This window comes from Myxine glutinosa, chromosome 4, assembly GCF_964187855.1.
Source record: "Myxine glutinosa chromosome 4, kmMyxGlut1.1, whole genome shotgun sequence".
NCBI classification, from domain to species: Eukaryota; Metazoa; Chordata; class Myxini; order Myxiniformes; family Myxinidae; genus Myxine; species Myxine glutinosa.
In genome coordinates this window covers 201,614,110-201,641,081 of record NC_136264.1, presented here as the reverse complement: position 1 = coordinate 201,641,081, position 26,972 = coordinate 201,614,110, and the positions used below count along the sequence as shown (strand labels likewise).

The window sequence follows — 26,972 nt, the reverse complement described above, 5'->3', positions numbered from 1 at the left end:
ACAGACTGATGCACAGACTGACGGAGAACTGACTGACTGACGGACGGACTGACAGACGGACAGACTGACTGACGGACGGACAGACTGACTGACCGACGGGCAGACTGACTGACGGACGGACAGATTGACGGACGGACAGACTGACTGACTGATGGATTGATGGACTGATGGATGGACAGACTGATGCACAGACTGACGGACGACCTGATGGACTGACTGACGGACAACGCGTCATCGCATAAGCTCCCCTGAACTTCGTTCCAGGTGAGCTAAAAACGAGGTTGAGGAATAATTTGAGGTAATGAGATGTAGGGAGGAGAGTAATATATAAAGTTGTTGTTTGTGAAACCTGTTTTGATAAAAGTTGCCAGTGGAGGAAATGCTGAAAGAGTTACCAGCTATAAGGAATGGACATTACAAAGTTAAACTTCAAGGAGAGAAGGAGCAGCCATTAAGGTGGTGCTGGCTTTCTGACTCGGGTGTGTTGATTTCACATCGTCATGTCGATGTCATACCAAGAGAAGCTGCGGTGCAGTGAGCCATCATGAAGCCCGAGTTGAGACCACCACTGCGTACAAGGAAGGCTGGCAAACTGCTAAGGGCAGGGTTCACCAGTCTCTCAATGCGTCGCTCACTTAGGGATGCCAACTCGTGCACAGCAATGGCCAAGTAATCCAGGGCCTGTTGTGGACACATCCTACGATTATTCTTAAAACACACACACACACACACACAGACACTTATTTTAAACAAACACCTTTTATATTTTTTATGCCTCCGCTGACGAAGTCGCCGGAGGCATTATGTTTTCAGGTTGTCCGTCCGGCTGTCCGTCCGTACACCCGTCCATCCGTGATAGGTTGTCATTACCGCGATAACTTGAGAACGGCTGAAGGGATCTCAGTCAAACCTAGTGCAGGTATGTATAATGAGGTAAAGATTAACTGATTAGATTTTGGGGTCACGAGGTCAAATGCCAAAGGTTAGAGGTCATGTTAGGTACAAATCCTGTTACTGCGATAACCTGCAAACCAGTGATGGGATTCTGACCAAATAAGATGTAAACATGAAATGGTTAGATTTTGTGGTCAAGAGGTCAAAGGTCAAAGTATGTAATAGGTCTATAACTTGAGAATGGCTGAAGTGATCTAATTCAAACTTGGTACAGGTATGTATAATGACGTAAAGTTTAAATGATTCGATTTTGGGGTTCCAAGGTCAAAGGGCAAAGGTCAGAGGTAATGTCAGGAAAAAAATGTGAGAACTTGTGAACAGCTGAAGCGATTTAAATTAAAACTTGGTACAGGTATGTATAATGATGTAAACATGAACTAATTAAATGTTGGGGTCAAGAGGTCAAAGGTCAGAGGTAATGTCAGGTAGAAATGTGATAATAATAATAATAATGCATTTATTTTATATAGCGCTTTTATATAGCGACAGAGTGCAAAACGTAATGCATAGCAAAACATAAAAACAATTGCAAAAAAGAAGAATCAATAGGGAAATATTCAAAGCACAAAGGAGGGAGAAGGAGAGGAGATAGTCAGGGGTTAGATGCTGTAGGTTAAATGTTGAATGCAGTGTTGAACAGGTGGGTCTTCAGTGATGTTTTGAATGTGGTGAGTGAGGAGGAGTCTCTGATGGTGTGAGGTAGTGAGTTCCAGAGGGTGGGAGCAGCGATGGAGAAGGCCCTGTCCCCCCAGGATCTGAATTTGGTCCGGATGGGGGGGGGGGGTCAGGAGGTTGGTACCAGCAGAGCGGAGGTTGCGGGTGGGAGTGTGTCTGGAGAGGAGGTCAGCCAGGTAGGATGGGGCCAGGTTATGGAGGGCTTTGTAGGTCAAGAGGAGGATTTTGTACTGGATTCTCTGGGAGATGGGGAGCCAGTGAAGCTTGTAAAGGACGGGGGTGATGTGGTCACGGGTCCGGGAATGGGGGAGTAGACGGGCAGCGGAGTTCTGAATGTATTGGAGTTTATTGGTGATTGTTGAGGGTGAACCATAAAGGAGGCTATTGCAGTAGTCCAGACGGGAAGTGATGAAGGCGTGGATGAGGGTTTCTGCAGCCACGGAGGAGAGGGATGGACGGAGACGGGCGATGTTTTTCAGGTGAAAGAAGGCTGTCTTTGTGATCTGTTTAGTGTATTTGTCGAAGGAGAGGGTTTGGTCAAAGATGATGCCAAGATTCCGGATGTGAGGGGAGGTGGATACTGGGAAACCGTCGATGTTGAAGGCAAAGTTATGGGTGGATTTTATGAGCGTTTTTGGGCCAATGATGATTATTTCAGATTTATCATAGTTAAGTTTGAGGAAGTTGATTTGAAGCCAGGATTTTATTTCAGTGATGCAGTTTGTCAGGATAGAGTGGGTGGCAGTGGAGATGGACTTGGTGGAGATGAAAAGCTGGATGTCATCGGCGAAGCAGTGGAATTGGAGACCATGATGGCGGATTAAGTGACCGAGGGGGGACAGGTAATGGATGAAGAGGAGGGGGCCAAGAACTGAACCTTGGGGGACACCTTGGGGGAGGGGAGCAGTGGGGGATTTGCAGTTATTGATGGAGATGAACTGGCGTCTGTCAGAGAGGTATGATTTAATCCAAGAGAGGGCAGTGCTGGTAATGTTAAAGGTGGTTTCAAGTCGGGTGAGGAGGATGGTGTGATCGATGGTGTCAAAGGCGGCGCTGAGGTCGAGGAGGATGAGAATGTTGAGGTTGCCAGCGTCAGAGGAGAGGAGAAGGTCGTTGGTGATTTTGAGGAGAGCAGTTTCAGTACTGTGGTTGGAGCGGAATCCGGATTGGAATGTTTCATACAGGTTATTGGCAGAGAGGTGATGTTTGAGTTGAGCGGCTACAGCGCGTTCCAAAACTTTTGACAGAAAGGGTAGGTTGGAGATGGGTCTGAAGTTATTTCGGGTGTCAGGGTTTAGTCCAGGTTTTTTCAGAATGGCGGTAACAGCAGCAATTTTGAGGGATGGTGGGACGATGCCTGTAGACAGGGAGGAGTTTATTGTTGCAATGATAAGTGGAGAGAGAGCAGGAAGGGAGGCCTTGACAAAGCTGGAGGGGATGGGGTCAAGAGTGCAGGTGGCAGTTTTCATTCCTATGAGGAGTTCAGAGAGGTCAGTAGGGGAGACCGGGGAGAATTGAGACAGGGGATGGCAGGATAAGGGGGGGCAGGTGGTTTGAGGGGGAGCGGGTGCGGCGGTGGTCAAGCTGTTGTAGATGTTTTCAATTTTGCGTTGGAAGAATGAAAGGAAGGAGATGCAGTTGTCTACTGTGAATGACTGGGTGGTGGTGTTCAGGGGGCTGAGGAGTTTGTTTATTGTAGAGAAGAGTGCTTTTGGGTTTCCGGAGCCAGAGTGGATAATTTGAGAGTAGTAGGCAGAGCGGGCACGGGAGAGGGCATCTTTATAGTGTTGTAGATGGTCCTTGTAGGCCTGGGAGTGAACTGTGAGACCTGTTTTATTGCGGAGTCTTTCAAGTTGGCGAGCACGAGTTTTCATCAGGCGGAGTTCAGGGGTAAACCAGGGAGCAGAATGGGTGAAAGAAACTGTTTTGGTTTTCATAGGCGCAAGCTGGTCAAGGCAGGAGGAGAGAGTGTGGTTGTAGTAGTCAGTGAGGTCAGAAGGGGTGTGGAGGTCAACGAAGGGAGAAGTGGACATTTTTTCAGAGAGGGTGGATGAGAATGAGGTAGGTGAAAGAGCGTTTAGCTTACGGAAGTTGATAGTGCGATAATGCCTTGGTGTTGGGGTGGGGATGTTGATGGTCAGAGTGATGGCTAAGTGGTCAGAGAGAGTGAGGTCGGAGCCAGAGAGATGGTGCAAAATTAGTCCAGTAGAGCAGACAAGGTCCAAAATGTGACCACGGTTATGGGTAGGAAAGTTGACATGTTGAGTGAGGTTAAAGCAGGTGAGTAAATCAGTGAAGTCAGTGGTTATCGTGGAGTCAGTGGAGTCCATGTGGATATTGAAATCACCAAGGAGGAGGATTGAGGGGGAGAGGGAACAGAGATGGGTCAGAAAGTAGGAGAAGTCAGACAGGAATGATGGGTGTGGTTTGGGAGGGCGGTAGACAACAGCCATGACTGACTGTGTGTGACCAGAGAGTTTAAAAGCCAGGTGTTCAAATGATGAAGCAGATGCGATGGGGATGAGGCTGGTCCTGATGTCTTGTCGGTGAATAACGGCAATTCCACCACCTCGGCCCTCCGAGCGTGGTTTATTGATGTAAGAATATCCATTGGGTGTGGTGAGGTTGAGTGCGAAGTAGTCCAGAGGTTGTTGGCAGGTCTCAGTGAGACAGAGAAAGTCCAGTTTATTTTCCAGGATGTAGTCGTTCAGGATGAGGCATGTGTTGTTGAGGGACCGGGTATTGAACAGGGTGAGCTTGATGTTGTTTTGTACGGCGGGTATGAATTCAGGTGATTTGGCCAGGGTTCGCAGACAGGAGGTGCGATTGTGTGCGTTGTTGTGACCAGGTGCGCTGGGACGATGAGTGGGAGTGCGCTTAGCCGACCAGAGGACGGGGATGGAGTGACCTGATTGTAAATAAACAAACTTACGACCGGAGCCACGGTGAATGTACCTGGGTCGATGCAGGAGTCCATTGGATTTGATTGCAGAGATGCATGATGGGGTGGAGCGGGTATTAAGCAGGAGAAGCCTTGCGGCGGAGTACCGCAGAGCCATGCCAGCAGGAGCGAAGAGACGAGCACAAGGCCAAGGTCGAGGAGTGAAACAATGGCCACAACCCACTGGAGCGGGCCCGAGGAAACAGCGAAGGAGCCGGGCAGGTGAAGCCAGGAGCAGAGCCGGGACCGAGCAGAGGGCAGACAGGAGCGAAGAGGCGAGCACGAGGCCAAGGTTGAGGAGGCAAAGCGGCAAATGCAGCGGCAAACGACCGCCGCCGCTAATCAAGATCACGGCGGCGAACCGCCACCACCACCACTGCAAGCAATGGGCACAACCCACGGGAGCGGGCCCGAGGAAACAGCGAAGGAGCCGAGCAGGTGAAGCTAGGAGCAGCAGAGCAAAGCCGGGAGCATGCAGAGGGCAGACTCAATGGCCGAAAATCCGCCACGACCACCAGAAAAGCAAGATACGGACAATGGTCCAGTCAGAGAAGCGGCGAGCAAGCGATGCCAGCGTCCTCTCAGGACCGGACCGGAAGCGGCAGATGATAAATTGAGATAACTTGAGAACACCTGAATGGATTTAAATCAAACTTGGTACAAGTATTGTAATGATGTAATAATGTGGTCGGAGGCATATCAGTTGACGTCGTGACATCGAAGAGTGCCGTGCTAGTTACTTATGTATTGTTGTGGAAGGAAATTAATTGCGTATGTAATTTGTGTAAGTTAAGTGGTTTTCCTTGAGCCTCCACCTGATGTGGCAAACACTTAAGTTTTAATTGCGTACTTAAGCTTGATAGATACATATATTAATCAGCATTAAGTCTATTCTATTTTATTTGTCTGAGAGCTTTGGACAAGTTTGAAATCTGTGCACCTGACGAATTCTCGCAGGGCGGGCCCATGTGCAAATGGTTGCTGGAGGAACCTGCCTGCTCGGAAAAGCTTCCCGCCGTTTGTAACTCTTATCTTGGAGAAATGAAGGCCAAATCCCTGTTGCATGACATGCTCCACACCTGGTGCGCAATAATTAAAATTACAAAGCATACTTTGTTTTGCCAAAAGGATTAATTGCACACTTTCTTTCAAGTCAACACAACTGTGGGTTATGGGAATGTTTTGAGACAAAATGGGTAATGTATTATGATATAACTGTGTTCTCCACAATTACTGAGAATTGTACTCTCTGTGATCCAAATCGCCTTCCCAAGATAGGAGCCATCATGTGTTCTTCTTAAAAGTCATATAACTTGTTACTTGTTAGTTTTGAAGTGTAAAACATGCCAGGTGCTTTGTAACAACATGTAACTCAAGAATTTAGACACTCCGAGCTTTGTTTAAAGAAATAGGGTTAAAATAATTTGTTCAACCCCTCGACCATCGATCACGAAGGAACTTGCAGTACCATGGATGAATCCAAAAGATGGCGCTGAGAGACCACGAATCATTGTGACTTACATACTCTTTTTTTTCTTGTGTTATCTATTCTCCTCCCCTCATGGCCCTCTCCTCTGCCCCTGACCCTCTCCTTTTCCCTCTTTGACCTGCCTACTATAAAAATAACCATGGGGAACAAGTTTGATGATTATTATTATCATTCTTTTTACTTTGTCTGTTCATTGGATGTTGTGTTGAGATTTTGTATCCGCATTGTGGTGTATGTACTTTATATTATCTTCTTGTAACCTGGAAGTGAGGTCTTTACATGTCATTAAAAATCAGTCAATTATCTGAAACAGTTTGGACATTAATTATTTTGAGTCTTCTGTCTATCATTCAGCCTGTTGTTGGCTTAGCGGTTAGGGTGCCGGCTTGGGATCCTCGGATCCTGGGTTCGAATCCTGGTCGATCGCTGAATTAACGCCAGGGGGGTTGACTCAGCCTGTCACCCTTCCGAGGTCGGCAAATTGAGTACCAGCTTGCTGGGATGAATAATCACGGTGTGTACCCCGAATTAGAATAGGTACACCGTATCCCTGCGCATCGTAAGAGCGTGACCAAGGGTTGGCGCCAGGAAGGGCATCCAGCCATAAAAACATTGCCTCAAACAGGGAACCATGATTGTCATGGGGTCTGCAAGGCTAACCCCCACTCTAGTGGAGAAAATGGCCTTAAAACGATCATTCATTCATTCATTCATTCTTCTGTCTATCATTCAAGGCTAAATTAATTAGTTCCACATCAGTATCCATCCTGTCCACCCCTTGCATTCTCCCCTAACCCTCATCGTTACTTGCGTCCCTTGTTTGTCCGTTTCCATCGACTTTCTCCATCTGCCCTGCTGTTGGTGTTTCCCCTTTCCCCTGCTGTTCCATTTGCTATGTTGTGTCCTGATCTGTTCTGTGTCCGAGCTCTTCCACGAGCCTTGACCGTGTATTAAAAAAAGGATTTGTATGTAAAACATCCAAGCGTGGGGTTAGTTGAGGGACTTAATGAGAAGGGCTTGCTACATCGGACCACTGGCAGAGATAAATGGGTGGGAGCCGCAGGTTGCAAATCAAGGCCATTGACCCACTGTTACCATGCAAGGGCAACCATTGGATTTAGGGTGAGACCAGAACGACTTGGTGGGATGGAGAAAGTGAAAGAAGAGACAGAGTGGGACTTTTCTAAAGGAAGGGCGAAGACACTCTCTCTCTCTCTCTCCCTCTCTCTCTCTCTCTGGTGCTCCCTTTCACTGGTTTCTGAACCTGGTGCATAACCAAACACCTCATGAAGATCACTGGGAGGCTTTACCTTCGGCTCAACGCTGGTGTTAATCGGCACTGATGCAAACAGTATTATACCTTTGCTGGATATTCGCCATGAAAGTTTCCTCCAGAAATAATCTCTCCACGTTCTTGGAAGACTATCTGCAAAAGAAAAGTCCACATATTGTAGTTGGAAATGCACCGCCGGGTTATCTTAATGAAAATCACTTATGTGATATCATGGGCAGCAAGACCAAGGAGGTTAAACACAGAAGGAGGCCATGAGGTCCCATCATGCCCACACATTTCTGCCAATGTCTATGGACCCCTCTGTCCTCAACGCTTCTAGATGCCAATCTAATTACTATTTAAACTAGAACTGCCACTTTATAACTGCTGGCAGTAATGACTAGTTTCCTCCGCCTTCCCGATTTCATAAAACTCCGCTTTTGATACAACCCCGCTTTAATACAACCCCGCTATGATACAACCCTGCTATGATACAACCCCGCTTTGATACAACCCCACTTTCATCAGGCACACTTTGATACAACCCCGCTTTGTTACAACCTCGCTTTCATACAACCCCACTTTGATACCACCCCGCTTTGATACAACCCCGCTTTGATTGGACACGCTTTCATTGGACACTCTTTGATACAACCCGGCTTTGATACAAACCCACTTGGATACAACTCCAATTTGATACAACCCCACTTTCACATTTTTTTTTCCTCCATCAATTTATCCCCAGATTCTAAAGAAATTTCACCCTAATCGGATGAAGTTTTGTACTTGTCGAATTATGACGTCATAATGGAGGCAACTATGAGATCATCATTCACATGGGTTATTCTCCATGGATAGTTCTTTACAATGAGACATGTCTCCATCTTTTCTACACATAACTTTTGAAGATATAGAGGTGCAAGGTTTTTCGTTTTTTCCAAGATGGCGCCCATATCACGTGATGTATGACGTCATAATTAGCTTTAAAAGATTATACAGGCCAAAGCACTCCAATGCTGAAAATGTCCTGTCCATCGGTTCACCGATTGCAGAGAAAACTAGAACGGCACTCAGTCGAGAGAATATCTCCGCCTGGTTGGCCATATCACTCTATCGTGAAGAATCACTTTTAAAATTCGACTAGCTGGATCCGGACCTTCACCAAAATCGAATCGATTCTTTCTTGTCACACACACAACCTCTCCAACAAGTTTCGTCCAAATCCGTCCACAACCTTTTGAGATATCCTGCTATGTATCATTTTTGTCCCTATCTCCCAATGGTGAAGAATCACTTTAAAAATTCTAGTAGCCGGATCCGAATTCGGATTTTACCCAAAATCTAATCATTTTGTCCTTGTCACATACGCTAACTCTTTGCCAAATTGTCGTCCGAATCCGTCCACAAATTTTTGAGATATTTTGTTCACAAACAAACAAACAAATGGACAGACAAACAGACAGGGGTGAAAACATAACCTCCATCCACCTTTGGTGGTGGAAGTAATTATTTTTAAAGGAAATAAATCTGAAAAATCGCAGTGCCAGAATCCATGGCATGGCCTTCGTAGATCATGCAGAGTTTCTTCTTCACAAACAAAATAACAACTTCTAGCTTCCGGACCGTACAACCAATCAACTTGAAATTTTGCACACTGTTCCACTTCATGACTTACTTTATTATAAAGTTTCACGTCTTTCAATGAAGTGGTTCAAGAGATATAATTTTTTTTTAGATTTTCGTTTAATTATTTATCGCTGCCTATCCATGTGAGCTGGCTCAAATTCCAACAGGGCATTTTAGCATGCCCACATGAGGAACATAATTGTGAAGTTTCCATTCGATATGATCAAAAATGAGGGAGGAGATATGATTTCAAGTTTATGCTTAAAAACGTCATAACTCCTAAACGATGTGACGTACGATGTCGTCATGGAACTTTTTGTTCATCATGGGCATGCGATTCTGCGTGCAAAGTTTGGGCTCGATCTGTTCAGCTGTTGCGGAGAAAAAGGGGTTTTAGTGTTTTTCACGAAAACAATATGGCGGCCGAACCATGTGACGTACGATGTCGAAATTTCATGCATTCTGAATTTTTTTTCACTAAGGTCATGTAAAAAATATACATATTCGTGGCATCAAGGGGACTATTTGTCGAATTCTAACTTTGCAACGTTAACACTTTTAATATCCTAAACAAACATGTTTTTGGTCCCATTGCAGAGTTCTTCAGAATGAGCCATTACTTAATTTTTTCCATTGAGCCGTTTCGGAGACATAGAGGGCCAAATTTGTAGGTATTTTCCAAGATGGTACCCATACCACATGACATATGACGTCATAATTAGCAGTAAAAAATTCTACATGTCCAGCCAATCAAATGGTGAAAAGTTATTGTCAGTCGGACCAACAGACCAATTGAGAACATTAATTTTAAAGCTTTCGGAGGTGAAAAGTATGGTGGAAGAAAAATAATAAGAAAAACTCTAGGAAAAAACAATAGGTAGGCCTATTCCTCTACATTTAATGTAGAGGAATACCTAATTATCTAACGTTTCTGCTGTTGTTATCTTTCCAGGGAGGCCATTCCATGCACGAATTACTGGCTGAATGAAAGACCCTTGCCTTATACTTTCGTCACAACTCTCATCTTCTTCACTCAGAAGCTCTGCCCACTTGAGGAACCTATCGCTGTCCATTCTGCTGAAATACCTTTTCACACTTATTCCCTTTATACTCTTCATTATTTTAAACATCTCCATCAGTTCTCCTCGTAATCACCTCCTTTCTAAGGTAGAACATCCGGCCTCCCTCAGCTCCTCCTCAAAGGTAAATCTACCTTGGCATGGGATCACTCAAGTAGCTCTATACTGAATCCCTCGCCATGGCAGCTATGTCCCTCCTTCGCCAGATGTGGTGACCAAAACTGAACATAATATTCGAGATGAGGCCTTACTAAATTCCTCTGCAGTGTTAACTCTACCTCTTTGATTTATAATCTATCCCCATAAAAATACAACCTAAAACCAAATTAGCTTTACCCACAACTGCTTGGCACTGGCCGTGTTTCTTGAAATCAATTGTGATGTTGTCTCATGTATTTGTCTGCATGTGTGTGTCATTTGTGTTGCTGCGCCTCCACAATCCTTCAATCATGTAGGAAATAATAAAGAGACCGAATCCTAGGATCTGCTTCTTACGTACCGCAGTCAGGCCTTGTAGAATACCAGACTAGAGTTACTAGCTCTAGTCTGGTAGTCTTCTCCTCCAACCTCCAACCATCTCACTTCTTAACACAACACCCACTTCCTCTTCAGATCAGACTCATTCTACCAGAAACCCTTAATTATCTTCATCAAGCTTTAGATTTTAACTCTTTCCTCCATGCAGGTATTAACGTTTTCTACCCGTTATTTTCTACCCATTGAGACCATGTTCCTGTTTCAGATACACTCTGTAATGCATTTGGACATTCTTGTCTACCTATCTCCCCTTTGATCCATTTGATTTCTGTTGGCCTTTTGTTCCTTGTTTTTCTGCTTTCCCATGAGCCTCATCTGCATGTAAAAAATACATATTTTAATGTGAACGATTTATTGTTTTAATCCAATCATTTTACCAAGTTCCTCCTACAGACAAAGGCAGCACGCACAGGTATATTTGTTGAATCTTCGCAAAATGAGAGACTGTGTGCTTAAGGGTATTTGTTGAGCCTGATGAGGTAACATGGATATGTGATGGACACATTAAAAAAAAAAAAATTCGAGTGATGTACTTGGGTACAAAACGTTCATGTTGGCAGATTTTACAATGTAAATATTGTAATTATCAGTAAAAAAGTGAAAATGTGACTGCAGTATCCATTTGAAAAAGTCGGAAATGTGAGACGCGGAAAATATTGTTGCGTTAAAGTAAAATACCATCGTACAGGGTTGTCTGTAGCACTGTTCATTTCAGTTTGGATGATGTTTCGTACAAATTGAATCGTGTCATGCACTACACCGTGCACCTGCAAAAAAAAAAGAAAGGTTTGTTTAGAAGTTGAGATACACAAGGTAAAAAGGCCAGTGATAAAATAAATAACAAGGAACCCCCTTTAGAGGCCATTTTTCCCCGCCGAGCAGGGGTTGACCTTTTTTGGGGCACCTTGGTCCCCTTTTTGAAGCAATGTTTTACGGCCGGATGCCCTTTGTGCCGCCAACCCTGTTAGTAGCCTCTTGCGACACACAGAGAATTACCAGTGAACTGGTACTCAATTTGCTGATCTCAGAAGGATGACAGGCTGAGTCAACCCCCCGGCATTAATTCAGCGATCGACCGGGATTCGAACCCAGGACCCTGGGATCCCAAGCCAGCACCCTAACCACTAAGCCAACACCAGGCTCAATAACAAGGCCTTCTGCATCCGCTTTGTAGTCGGACTTCTTCTTCAGTATGTTATACATGATGAAAACAATTTTAAAGAAGAAAAAAAAAATTGACATTTTAAAGTGATCTTGACCGTTTGACCTCAAAAGCAATATGTTTCAGTATTTGACCCAATATGCAAACCCTGTTCAAATTTCAAGTGAATCGGATGGAAATTGATGATTTTACGCAGTCTTGACCTTTGAACTTTTGATCTGAATAAATCAATCCGCTTTTAACTTGTGATTGGTGATGATAGGGATATTTTCCTACAGTAGTACGTAATAGATGAACCAAAATTCAATGTCAGAAGAGAGTCACAAACTTTAATTCCCGAGGAGGACAACACTTTGTCTACAAGGAAATCCACAGCAAGAAACAATAACCTTTATCAAACCATATCACAATTCACAAATTACATTGCAAGATTCACAGAAGGTCCCAAGTGAAATCCTGGTACAGTAGAGATGCACAAAGGAATGTCATACCAAACACCAGCATGCATAGAATACAGTTAACATACAGTATAAACATACAGAATCGACCAGCCAAGTAAACATCCTAAGTACAGCATTACAAACCTAGTGAAAATCCTAAAGTACAACACATCAACATCATACAATTCCAGTGCTAATCCTGCTAACTGGACATCAGTTCTGATTCTTATACAATTTCAAGTGGGAGGAGCAAGTGGAGGGGGGAGGAGCGAAGAGAGGGGAGGAGAGCAGTAGGATTGGTTGGGCAAAGTTTGGGTGGGAGGGAGCAAGGATTGGGGGATACAATGTGATTGGTCGAGTGGAATATTGAGATGAGAGTACTCCCCGCTGAGAGCAGATCTGCATTTTCAAATTATTTAATGAGAAGAATGTGTTGGTCCAGACTCTTCGGCACCAAGACTATCAATCATAATGTTGCCTTAACGTTATTATAACTTTGCAGCAACGTTTTATAATGCCATTGCAGGGACATTAACTTTATGGTTTAATATTTAGAAAATATAAAAACAGGCATACAATAAGAAAGTCCTTATTTAATCAAAAGGTCACTCAGTAGCTATGACAACCACATCCTTTGTCAACCTGCAAACTCATCTTTTCCCTCATAAGTCAAAATCATACTGCAATCCCACAAAAGATCTTTACTGAGAAGCAGAGTGATTTTCCAGGATTGCTCGGTCTCGCGAGATCTCGGAGACGGTGGGAGGGATTTTCGAAGCTCCACACGGTCTCCACGTTTTTCGAAGTTAAGTCTGTTCACAATTGTATTTTGTCGAAACTGTATTTATCTTTCGGTGTGTGAAGTTATTGTGTGCAACTTTGGTTGTTTCTCGGTGTTTATCTTTCATAAATTGATCGTCTGTTTGCCGTGTCGCGAGCAAGGCCTTTGCCGCATCGCGAACGATTTGAAATCGAAGTTAAGTGATTGTTCCCATTTGTATTTTCGTTAAAACTGTATTTATTTATGGTGTTGTACGTATATTGTGACCCGACGAAGATTTTTCGGTGCAAATCTTTCATACCTGTATTGAAAATCGTGTTAATTCGTGTCGTGTCTTGAGGCCTTGTACAGTGTGCACTGTACAACCTTGAGGCTTTGTTTTTCTCTCAGCGGTCCGTCGTTTGTGATCCAATAACTTTCGTTCTCTGTATTCCCAGTCTTTTCACCCATAGCCTACTTCCTTGTGTAAATCTCAACTCAAAAAAAATAAAAATAAAAAAAATAAAAAAAATTTCCTTCTCTGTTCTCATTCGTTTATTCATTCTTATTCGTTCGTTCGTTCTTCGACCACGTGTTTCTCCCCCATTTCCCCAGATAGTTTTCACTCATTAACCTTCAATGTTTACACTTTCCCCTCAAGTTATGTATTCCGTCATATTTTATAACACCTTTTTCTTCTTCTTCTTTAAAAGGCTGCTTTCGACTTGCTCACCAAATCAATTCATCCCAAAAAAAATATCCATCTCCTATAGTGCCTTTTTTCTACATTCCCTAAACTCTCCTGCACTCCATCCTCCATCCAGCGTCCTTAAACGTATTTTTAACTCGAAGGTCACAAGAAACTCATTTTGCAATAAATGTTCGTTTCCCATAAATCGTACACTTTCAAAAATCCAATCTCACCCCTCCCCTCCAAATCTTCCCCATAACCCCTCCCCTCCAAATCTTCCCCATCACCCCTCCCCTCCAAATCTTCCCCATCACCCATCCCTTTCAAATCTCCCCCCTTGCCCCCTCCCTCCTAAACTACCCCCTCACCCCTCCCCACCAAGACGCCCCCTCGCCCCTCCCCTCCTAGACTCCTGCCTCAACCCTCCCCACCAAATCTCCCCCATATCCCATCCCTTTCAAATCCCTCCCCTTGTCCCTTCCCTCCCAAACTCCCCCCTCACCCCTCCCCTTCAAATCTCCCCACCCTCATTGCTTCTCAATTTCCCCCCTCTCACTCCCCCTCCTCAAAACGTCCTCCCCGCTTCTTCCCCCTTCAAACTCTCACCTCCATCTCCCCCAACCTTCTGCCTCGCTCGTCCCCCTCCTCAAATAACACCTCATTGTGGCTCACCCAATCACCATCAAACCTTTTGTCCGCCCCATCCTTCCCTTTCTCCGAGCTATTCTGAAATCTCTGACACACCTTCAACAGCTCTCCCTACCTCTTCCACCTCTTCCACATCTTACCCTACCCCTCCTCCCCCCTGTTCTGTATCTGATGCTCCCCCTTCCTCTTCATTAACGGTATGGACCTCAAACATCCGGGGCCTTCGTTCAAACTTAACTGATCTCTCCATACAGGTTGCTTCTGTCAAACCAGACGTGATCTGCTTAACAGAAACTTTCTTCCTTTATGATGTCTCTGATTCCATAGTATCTCTCCCGGGCTACTCCCTCCTCCGGTATGATAGACCTGAGCCTCGTCCTGGAGGCGGGGTTGCTATCTTTATCAAAAACTCTCTTCCTCACTCGCCCTGCACTGCACTCTCTCCACCTCACCCCCAGGAATACCTCTGGCTACGGCTTCCCCTTCGCTCCCACCTCTTGTTCATATGTGTGTTGTACCGTCCACCAAACAGTGATGACTCCATCTACATCTCGCTGTCTGATGATATGGACCAACTTCTATCTACTCATCCCAACTCTCTCTCCTCATATGTGGTGATTTCAACTGTCATCATGCCAGTTGGCTGGGTGTGGGTACCTCTCTCACCAGCCATGGCTCCTCAGCAAAGGACTTCTGTGACTCACTGGGACTGACACAATCTGTCAATTTCCCGACCCGGATCTCAGTCAACGGAACATCTTCTCTTCTGGACTTGGTTATGACTAACTTCCCTGAAAATGTCTGCTGCTCTTCTTCTGCTCCGATCGGATCATCTGATCATGTCCTTGTTAAAGTGGACATCTCTCTGACCATCCTCAGGGAGCCTACTCAACGTCGACGAGTCTGGCATTTCACTCAGGCCAACTGGCACGGTCTTCAAGCAGCCATCAATCATCTGGACTGGTCTCCCATCTCTACCACCTCTGACATCAACTCATCCTGGGAATTCTTCCAAAGTAAATTGCTCTCTCTCATGCACAGATTTATCCCATCTCGTCTTCAGTTGTCATACCCTTCCTCCCGTCCATGGTACACGGAATCTTGTGGTGAGGCTGTTGCCCAGAAACAACTTGCCTTCGTCTCCTGGAAAGCAAATCCAACGGAAGGAAATCTCATTTCCTTTCACAAAGCCCGAAACAAGTGTGTGTCCACCCTCAGGAGAGCCAGGAAACAATATCTCTCCATTCTCAAGACCGAACTCTCTTATCTGTCTCCCTCTTCCAAATCCTGGTGGCATCTGGTCAAATCCGTTTCTGGTGTTTGTTCCCCCTCCATCCCCTCCCTTACCTCAAATGGCTACACAGCTGACTCCGCACGTGAAAAAGCTGAATGCCTCAACTCTGTGTTTGCCTCTAAATCTTGTGTCCCAAACCCATCCCTCTCTGTACCCACCATACCCAGTCGTACCCTGCTGCTCCTGGACTCCGTGTCCTTTCCTCCTGACAAGGTGGAAAAGTTTCTGTCAACCCTCGTCTCTGATTCTGCAACTGGACCCGACGGCATCAGCCCACGGGTCCTAAAATCCTGCTCTGCTGCTCTATCTCACCCTCTCTCTGTACTCTTCACCCTCTCTTTTGCTCAAGGTCAACTGCCATCTGCTTGGAAATCAGCCAACATCACCGCTTTGCACAAAAAAGGTGCAAAAACAGATCCTAGCAACTACAGACCAATCAGCCTTCTCCCAATTATCAGCAAAGTCATGGAATCCATCATTGCTTCGGATATGAAATCTTTCCTCTTCTCCAATGGCTTGATCTCTGATCATCAATTTGGTTTCAGACCAGGTCACTCTACTCTGGACATGCTGCTTCTGCTGTCTCAACAATGGATGGAGGTCCTCAATGCCAAACAGGAAATTAGAGCTGTCTCCCTCGACATATCACGTGCCTTCGACACGGTCTGGCACCCCGCTCTGCTCACCAAACTCTCCTCCTTTGGTATCCATGGAAATCTCCACGCATGGCTGGCGGACTTCCTCTCTAGTCGTCATCAACGTGTGGCCCTGAATGGGTTTCTCTCATCTCCTCTTCCTGTTCAGGCTGGAGTTCCCCAAGGCAGTGTTCTGGGCCCCGTGCTTTTTCTGGTCTTCATCAATGATCTCTCTGACTCTCTCGAAAATCCTCTCTATCTCTTTGCTGATGACTCCACTCTCTGCCGCTCCATTCCTCTTCCCTCAGATCAGCAGTCTGCTGCCTCCTCACTCTCTGAAGACCTGGACAAAATCACAGACTGGTCAAACAAGTGGAACATGTCTTTCAATCCTGACAAATCTCACACTCTTACTATGTCTCTCCGAAAAGATCGACTGGACAACCCTCCCATCTACTTTCTCAACAATCCTCTCCAAGAAGTTCTGTCGCTCAAGATTTTGGGTCTCACTATCTGCCATGATCTTTCTTGGGAAAACCACATTTCCAAGCTGGCCTCCAAAGCCAGTCGCCGACTGGGCATCCTCCGTCGTGCGAAGTCCTTCCTCGGCACACCTGAGCTCCTCACCACATACAAGGCTTTCATCCGCAGCTCAATGGAATACTGTTCTCCCCTATGGGCCGGTGCTCCTGCCTCACACCTAGCTCGGCTTCACGCTGTTGAAACCAAAGCTTTCAGAATTATTGGAATCTCCCGCGATGAAGCTATCTCTGAGGGCCTTTCACTCACTCACCGCAGGCAGGTAGGTGGTCTTTCTGTCTTCTACCGCCTCCTCTCCGGCCTTGCACCCCCAGCTCTCTCTGTGCTCTGTCCCCCAAATATTCCTACAGGTCGCACAAGATCTGCCAGCAACCCTCTGATGGTTAAACTGCCGAAATCTTGGCTCTCTGCTCACCTTCACTCTTTCATTCCTCTTTTCTCCCGCCTCTGGAACAAACTCCCTCACTCCCTTCAATCCCACTCCTCCCTCCAGGTCTTTAAAACAGCTGTTCACCACCATCTCTTATCTTCCCCCATCCAAAACCTTGATCTTTTCTACCCCCGCTAATTCACCCCAGATCCACCTTGTTTGAAATTCCAACTTCTTTCCTGGAAGTCCTGGCAGTGTCCATATGTTTTATACCTCTCCCACCGCCCCCTTCCCATGCCCCCCCCCCCAAAGCCCTCGCCCTCTCTCAGATCTCTCGATGTCTCCATGTCTCTCGGTCCCTGCTCTCAAATGTTGTGTTTGTGTCCTTCCCCCTCTCTCCCCATCTTGTCTACCGCTCCCGATGTTATATGTTTTATGTGTCGGTTTGTCTTTCTGTGTGATTAATGTTCGCTCTTTCACGAGCCTCGATCTTGTATACAAAAAAAAAAAAAAAAAAAAAGAGAGCCAGAGAGAGCTAGCCAACATGGATTTTATACTTTAGACTAACCCCTATCAAACACTAACAAGCTATAAGTTTTTTTTATTTGATTCAGTGTTTAACCATCGTTCTTTTGAAAGATTTTACTGAGAACGCTGACAATTTCATAAAACTATCTATTAGATAAATAGAAAGAAAGTGCAGTGGGCCCATCCCCCATCGGCCAGTGCGAAGCAAATCATCCACCTTCCATTGTCCAACGGGATTGTAAATAGTCTAGTAGGAAGACTAGGTCCCCCTGCACCCCCCGGAGATATACTTCTAATCAGTGTTTCTAGATTGGAAAAAATGTATAGAAAATGACTAGCTATGGCCCCAAGCTGAAAAAATGTCCCACATACCATTTTTATGCAAATTACTGCTGCAAATTTTATGCAAAATTATGCAAATTTTATGCAAATTTTTGATGAGGAGTAGAGTTGAGGGGTCTTTGAGGGCTTCATCGAGGTGCTCTCGGTTGCAAGACTGGGTCATTCTGAGAAGCACAGCAGGGTCAGAGATCATGATGTTCTCCTCCTCAGTGAATCTCTCCATCAACAGCCTCTCCATTGCCTCACACACTGTTTTGAGGCAAAAGAGGGACTTTGCGTAGGCCTTTCCACTGAGAACACCTTTGAGAGATCCACTTGTTACTAGTTGTGCCTCAAAGAGAATCTCTGCATATCCAGAACCACGCATCTTGTGTCCAGTGAGCATCCCGATGTAGTTCATGGATGTGTGGAAGGGTCCAATCGTTACTACATGACTAGCAAATTCATTTGGCCAGCGCCAGATGATGGGAAGGGCTTTCATGCAGACACCCAGATCAAATGTATTCAGGACCCATCTCTGACCCACCTCAGCAGTTGCTGCCTCGGAACGCTTCAGTAGCTCACGAACAACTGCGTTGTCTGTGATCGGTTGGTGGATAGGCGTGCAGTAGTCGACTGTTGATTTGCTGGGTGGGGGAGAACCAGTTGCAGAGGTGAAACCCCCTAGCCCAGGCACAGGCTGCAGGCCATTGCCATGCCATGCAGGCACCAGGCACAGACCGATCACAGACAACGCAGTTGTTCGTGAGCTACTGAAGCGTTCCGAGGCAGCAACTGCTGAGGTGGGTCAGAGATGGGTCCTGAATACATTTGATCTGGGTGTCTGCATGAAAGCCCTTCCCATCATCTGGCGCTGGCCAAATGAATTTGCTAGTCATGTAGTAACGATTGGACCCTTCCACACATCCATGAACTACATCGGGATGCTCACTGGACACAAGATGCGTGGTTCTGGATATGCAGAGATTCTCTTTGAGGCACAACTAGTAACAAGTGGATCTCTCAAAGGTGTTCTCAGTGGAAAGGCCTACGCAAAGTCCCTCTTTTGCCTCAAAACAGTGTGTGAGGCAATGGAGAGGCTGTTGATGGAGAGATTCACTGAGGAGGAGAACATCATGATCTCTGACCCTGCTGTGCTTCTCAGAATGACCCAGTCTTGCAACCGAGAGCACCTCGATGAAGCCCTCAAAGACCCCTCAACTCTACTCCTCATCAAAAATTTGCATAAAATTTGCATAATTTTGCATAAAATTTGCAGCAGTAATTTGCATAAAAATGGTATGTGGGACATTTTTTCAGCTTGGGGCCATAGCTAGTCATTTTCTACACATTTTTTCCAATCTAGAAACACTAATTAGAAGTATATCTCCGGGGGGTGCAGGGGGACCTAGTCTTCCTACTAGACTAAAAGCAATTCTGTGGATGCTAATTACTCCAGACAGCTGGTCAGACATGGTGTTATTCAGCTGCTAGTTTGTATTATTAATTATTTACCAAGAAGACAATATATTTTGCTTCAATTTGCTTATACTAGGGCATGCCCGTACTATATATATATCTAAAATTATATCCCCCCCCTCTATTTACATGAAATGGTTTGGTCCATGAAATGTTTTGGTCCATTCGCAACGCCAAAGCGAACGGCGAACGCTTTACATGAAATGGTTTGGTCCATGAAATGTTTTGGTCCATTCGCAACGCCAAAGCGAACGGCGAACGGCTTGCGAGTACAGTGACAATCCCCCCCCCCCCTCTATTTACATGAAATGGTTTTAATTAGTTTTAAAACATAGTTTAACCCCAACATATGGCATGCCCGTACCCGTACTATCCGTAATGGCGCACGCTCTCACAGGAGCTCCGGAAGGTCGCATATCGCAGGAAAGCGAAAGAATCGCAAATTAGTTTTAATTAGTTTTAAAACATCGTTTAACGCCAACATAGCGCCAACATAGTTTGCCGACGGGAAATAAATGAATACGCTCTCAAATGTGCCATCCGAGGCAGAGTCTGTTCGCCACGTTCGGCACACGTGATAGCTCGCTGCTCTCTGATTGGTTGAATCGTTTTTTGGACATAGCTCGGTAACTACTTCTGCGATTAATTTAAAACCTTGAAAAGGCACATCCTCGGGTCCCCAGCAATATACCTGGCAAGTTTCAAGTATATCGGACCCGTGGTTGTCGAGAAACAGCGGTCACAGACAAACAAACACACACACACACACACACACAGACACACACACAGAGATTGCTGGAATTATAAATAGATAACTCAATAAGACATACTCGATCTAACATTACGTTATTTCCAAAAACCCTATTTGTAATAATATTACCCTCAGTCATAAAAATGATTTTGCCATGACAATATGTGGTCCACCATTGCCTCCACTAAGAATTTACTTTTCTCGAGCAAACAAACTTGGTCAGAGTGTCGGAGATAACTTGCCAACTGTAGGAAATCCCAAATTCTGCATGGAAACCACAAAAAAACTTGCAGACTAGGAAAGCAGGTTGTGGCTCAAAGAAATTACTTGATTTGATAAATTTTACACTTCCACAGTGAACCAATTAAACGACGCAATGTGTGAATTCTTAAAATTTCAGGTCAATCAGATGAAAATTGAGGATTTCATGCAACCTTGACCTTTGACCTATTGATCTAAAAACACAATTGGCTTCTAGCTTTTGAATCTTGAACCAATGCAATGGCCCAATATGGAAATTCTTAAAATTGCAGGTCAATTACATGAAAATTGACAATTTTATGTGACCCTGACCTTTGACCTTTTGACCAAATTAGGAATTTGTCTTCTCCATATTCTCATAATAAAGCTATGTTGAAAATGTTATGACAAAACTCAAATGGTAAAAAAAAAAAGGTTGCGGCCTGGACAGACAGACACAAGCAGATACACACACAAAACTCCGTCTCCCATTGCACGGGGGAAAAGCGAATGAGAACGGCACTCAGCAGAGCTCATAACAAAACACAACTGGAAAATAACAGACAATTTAAAAAAGGAAAAAAACGAGTAAAAGTTGTTTATGATCGAGAACGAGACAAGGTGAAATGTAGTGAGAGAATAATATTCGAAGACTGTAAATCCTGGTGTACATGTCTCATTCTGCAGAAGCCTACCTGGGGGCAGCACCTGAGAGTGTAAGGATCTTGTACTCGATCACAGTCACGGTGACTTTCTGCAGGTAGAATGCAATAATGAACAACACAATAATCCTAACCATCTTCATCAAAACCGCTGTCTGCCATCGGCGAGCACACTCTAACGCGACAGCCTCTGCCATATCCTGATGTACATATACATGTACATGTCCCATTCAGCATGTCAAATCTCAATGCAGATCCTGGTGTACATGTACATGTCCCAATCAGCATGCCAAATCTCAATTCAGATCCTGATGTACATGTACATGTCCCATTCAGCATGCCAAATCTCAATGCAGACCCTGGTGTACATGTCTCATTCAGCATGTGAAATCTCAATGAAGATCCTGGTGTACATGTCCCATTCAGCATGTCAAATTTCAATGCAGATCCTGGTGTACATGTCCCATGCAGCATGTCAAATCTCAATGCAGATCCTGGTGTACATGTCCCATGAAGCATGCCAAATCATAATGCAGATCCTAATGTACATGTACATGTACATGTCCCATTTAGCATGCCAAATCTCAATGCAGATCCTGGTGTACATGTCCCAAGCAGCATGTAACAATTGTAACATCCACCAACCCAACACATCCGCCAAACCAACACATGCGTCAAACCAACACATGCATCAAACCAACACATCAGCCAAACCAACACATCCGCCAAACCAACACATCTGCCAATCCAACATATCCATCAAACCAACACATCTGCCAAATGAACACATCCGCCAACACAATTCTTCTGCCAAACCAACACATCCGCCAAACCAACACATCCGCCAAACCAACTCAACAGCCAAATCAACACATCCACCAAACCAACACATCCGCCAAAACAACTCAACAGCCAAACCAACACATCTGCCAAACCAACACATTCGCCAAAACAACACATCCGCCAAACCAACACATGCACCAAGGCAACACATGTGCCAAAACAAAGCCTACGCCAAACCAACATATCAACGAAACCAACACATCCACCAAACCAACACATCCGCCAAACCAACACATCCGCCAAACCAACACATCAGCCAAACCAACACATCCGCCAAACCAACACATCCGCCAAACCAACACAGCCGCCAAACCAACTCAACAGACAAACCAACACATCTGCCAAACCAATACATCTGCTAAACCAACACATCCGCCAAACCAACATGTACGCCAAGGCAACAAATATGCCAAAACAACACATGCACCAAACCAACACAACCACCAAACCAACACACCCACCAAACTAACACATCCACCAAACCAACACATCCGCCAAACCAAAACATATGCCAAACCAACACATCCGCCAAACTAACACATTTGCGAAACAAACACATACTCCTAACCAATACATCCGCCAAACTAACACATCCGCCAAGCCAACTCATCTGCCAAACTAACACATCAGCCAAACCAACACATCCGCCAACCCAACACATCCGCCAACACAATTCTTCTGCCAAACCAACACACCCGCCAAACCAACAAATGCGCCAAATTAATACATTCGCCAAAACAATACATCCGACAAACAACACATCAGCCAAACCCACACATCTGCCAAACAAATACATCCACCAAATTTATCCATCCGCCAAACCAAGACATTTGCCAAAACAACACATCCGCCAAACCAACACATCTGCCAAACCAACACATCCGCCAAACCAACACATCCGCCAAACAAAGACATTTGCCAAAACAACACATCCTCCAAACCAACACATCCGCCAAACCAACACATCCGCCAATCCAACACATCCGCCAATCCAACATATCCACCAAACCAACACCTTAGCCAAACTAACACATCCACCAAACGAACACATCCACCAAACCAACACATCCGCCAAAGCAAAACATATGCCAAACCAACACATCCGCCAAACTAACATATTTGCGAAACAAACACATACTCCTAACCAATACATCCGCCAAACTAACACATCTGCCAAACCAACCTATTTGCCAAACTAACACATCAGCCAAACCAACACATCTGCCAACCCAACACATCCGCCAACACAATTCTTCTGCCAAACCAACACACCCGCCAAACCAACAAATCCGCCAAATTAATGCATTCGCCAAAACAATACATCCGACAAACCAACACATCAGCCAAACGAACACATCTGCCAAACAAAAACATTCGCCAAAACAATACATCCACCAAACCTATCCATCCGCCAAACCAAGACATTTGCCAAAACAACACATCCGAAAAAACCAACACATCCGCCAAACCAAAACATATGCCAAACCAACACATCTGCCAAACGAACACATTTGCGAAACAAACACATACTCCTATCCAATACATCCACCAAACTAACACATCCGCCAAACCAACTCATCTGCCAAACTAACACATCAGCCAAACCAACACATCCGCCAACGCAACACATCCGCCAACGCAACACATCCGCCAACACAATTCTTCTGCTAAACCAACACACCCGCCAAACCAACAAATCCGCCAAATTAATACATTCGCCAAAACAATACATCAGACAAATCAACACATCAGCAAAACCAACAAATCTGCCAAACAAATACATTCGCCAAAACAATACATCCACCAAACTTATCCATACGCCAAACCAAGACATTTGCCAAAACAACACGTCCACCAAACCAACACATCCGCCAAACCAAAACAACCGCCAAACCAACACAACCGCCAAACCAACAGATCCACCAAACTAACACATCCACCAAACCAACACATCCGCCAAACCAAAACATATGCCAAACTAACAAATCCACCAAATTAATACATTAGCCAAAACAATACATCCGACAAACCAACACATCAGCCAAACCAACACATCTGCCAAACAAATACATTCGCCAAAACAATACATCCACCAAACTTATCCATCCGCCAAACCAAGACATTTGCCAAAACAACACATCCGCCAAACCAACACATCCGCCAAACCAACACATCCGCCAAACCAACACATCCACCAAACCAAGACATTTGCCAAACCAAAACATCCGCGAAACCAACACATCAGCCAAATCAACACATCAGCCAAACCAACACATCCGCCAAACCAAAACATATGCCAAACCAACACATGCACCAATCCAACATATCCACAAAACCAACACGTTAGCCAAACTAACACATCAGTCAAACCAATACATCCGCCAAACCAACAAATCTGCCAAACCAACACACCAGCCAAACGAACACATCCGCAAAACTAACACATGAGCCAAACCAACAAATCCGCTAAACCAACACATCCGCCAAATCAACACATGCGCCAAGGCAACACCTGCACCAAACCAACATATCAGCCAAACCAATACATCCGCCAAACCAACACATCCGCCAAACCAACACAACAGTCAAACCAATACATCCGCCAAACCAACACATCCGCCAAACCAACACATCAGTCAAACCAACACATCCGCCAAACCAACACATCCGCTAAACCAACACATTCACCAAAACAAGTCAACAGCCAAACCAACACATCCGCCAAACCAACACATCCGCTAAACCAACACATTCGCCAAACCAACACATTCGCCAAAACAACACATACGCCAAACCAACACATGCGCCAAGGCAACACATGCGCCAAAACAACGCCTACGCCAAACCAACATATCAGCGAAACCAACACATCTGCCAAACCAACATATCAGTGAAACCAACACATCCACCAAACCAACACATCCGCCAAACCAACACATCCGCCAAACCAACTCATCTGCCAAACCAACACATCCGCCAAACCAACACATCCGCCAAACCAACTCAACAGACAAACCAACACATCTGCCAAACCAAAACATCCGCGAAACCAACACATCCCCCAAACCAACACGTGCGCCAAGGCAACAAATACGCCAAAACAACACATGCACAAAACCAACAAAACCGCCAAACCAACACATCCACCAAACTAACACATCCAGCAAACCAACACATGTAACAAACTAACACATCCACCAACCCGACACATCCGTCAAACCAAAACATATGCCAAACCAACACATCCGCCAAACTAACACAGCTGCCAAACAAATACATTCGCCAAAACAATACATCCACCAAACTTATCCATCCGCCAAACCAAGCCGCCAAGCCAAAACAAGTCCGCCAAACCAAGACTTTTGCCAAAAACAACACATCCGCCAAACCAACACATCCGCCAAACCAACACATGCACCAAACCAACACAACCGCCAAACCAACACATCCACCAAACTAACACATCCACCAAACTAACACATCAACCAAACTTATCCATCCGCCAAACCAAGACATTTGTCAAAACAACACATCCGCCAAACCAACACAACCGCCAAACCAACACATCCGCCAATCCAACATATCCACCAAACCAACACCTTAGCCAAACTAACACATCCACAAAACTAACACATCCACAAAACTAACACATCCACCAAACCAACACATCCGCCAAACCAAAACATATGCCAAAACAACACATCCGCCAAACTAACACATTTGCAAAACAAACACATACTCCTAACCAATACATCCGCCAAACGAACACATCTGCCAAACCAAATCATCTGCCAAACTAACAGATCAGCCAAACCAACACATCCGCCAAACCAACACATCCGCCAATCCAACATATCCATCAAACCAACACATCTGCCAAATGAACACATCCGCCAACACAATTCTTCTGCCAAACCAACACATCCGCCAAACCAACACATCCGCCAAACCAAGACATTTGTCAAAACAACACATCCGCCAAATCAACACACCCGCCAAACCAACACATCCGCCAAACCAACACATCCGCCAAACCAACGCATCCGCCAAACCAACGCATTCGCCAAACCAAAACATCCACCAAATCAACACATCAGCCAAACCAACACATCAGCCAAACCAACACATCAGCCAAACCAACACATCCGCCAAACCAACACATCAGTCAAACCAACACATCCGCCAAACCAACACATCAGTCAAACCAACACATCCGCCAAACCAACACATCCGCCAAACCAACACATCCGCCAAACCAACACATCCGCCAAACTAACACATCCGCCAAACCAACACATCCGCCAAACCAACACATCCGCCAAACCAACACATCAGTCAAACCAATACATCCGCCAAACCAACACATCAGCCAAACCAACACATCCGCCAAACCAACACATCCGCCAAACCAACACATCCGCCAAACCAACACATCCGCCAAACCAACACATCCGCCAAACCAACACATCCGCCAAACCAACACATCCGCCAAACCAACACATCCGCCAAACCAACACATCCGCCAAACCAACACATCCACCAAACCAACACATCCGCCAAACCAACACATCAGTCAAACCAATACATCCGCCAAACCAACACAACAGACAAACCAACACATTCGCCAAACCAATACATCCGCCAAACCAACACATCCGCCAAACCAACACATTCGCCAAACTAAAACATCCGCCAAACCAACACATCCGCCAAACCAACACATCAGCCAAACCAACACATCAGCCAAACCAACACATCAGCCAAACCAACACATCAGCCAAACCAACACATCAGCCAAACCAACACATCCGCCAAACTTACACATTTGCGAAACAAACACATACTCCTCAAAGCTCAATGCAGATCCTGGTGTGCATGTACAATTGTACATGTCCCATGCAGCACGACAAATTTCAATGCAGATCCTGGTGTAAATGTACATGTCCCATTCAGCATGTCAAATCTCAATGCAGATTCTGGTGTGCATGTCCGATGCAGCATGTCAAATCTCAATGCAGATCCTGGTGTACATGT

The 26,972-nt window shown here is 45.2% G+C and overlaps 1 protein-coding gene across 1 annotated transcript in view; it reads right to left on the bottom strand.

Annotated features, from left to right (window-relative positions):
* HAL (histidine ammonia-lyase) overlaps positions 1 to 26,972 on the bottom strand; it is a 170,666-nt gene that overhangs the window by 22,871 nt on the left and 120,823 nt on the right. The window contains exons 9-12 of the mRNA XM_078776910.1: positions 21,129 to 21,187; positions 11,261 to 11,341; positions 7,420 to 7,485; positions 516 to 681 (exon numbers count right to left, since the gene is read on the bottom strand). Of these exons, the coding sequence (XP_078633036.1) occupies positions 516 to 681; positions 7,420 to 7,485; positions 11,261 to 11,341; positions 21,129 to 21,187 (372 nt within the window). The remainder of the gene's footprint in view (positions 1 to 515; positions 682 to 7,419; positions 7,486 to 11,260; positions 11,342 to 21,128; positions 21,188 to 26,972) is intronic.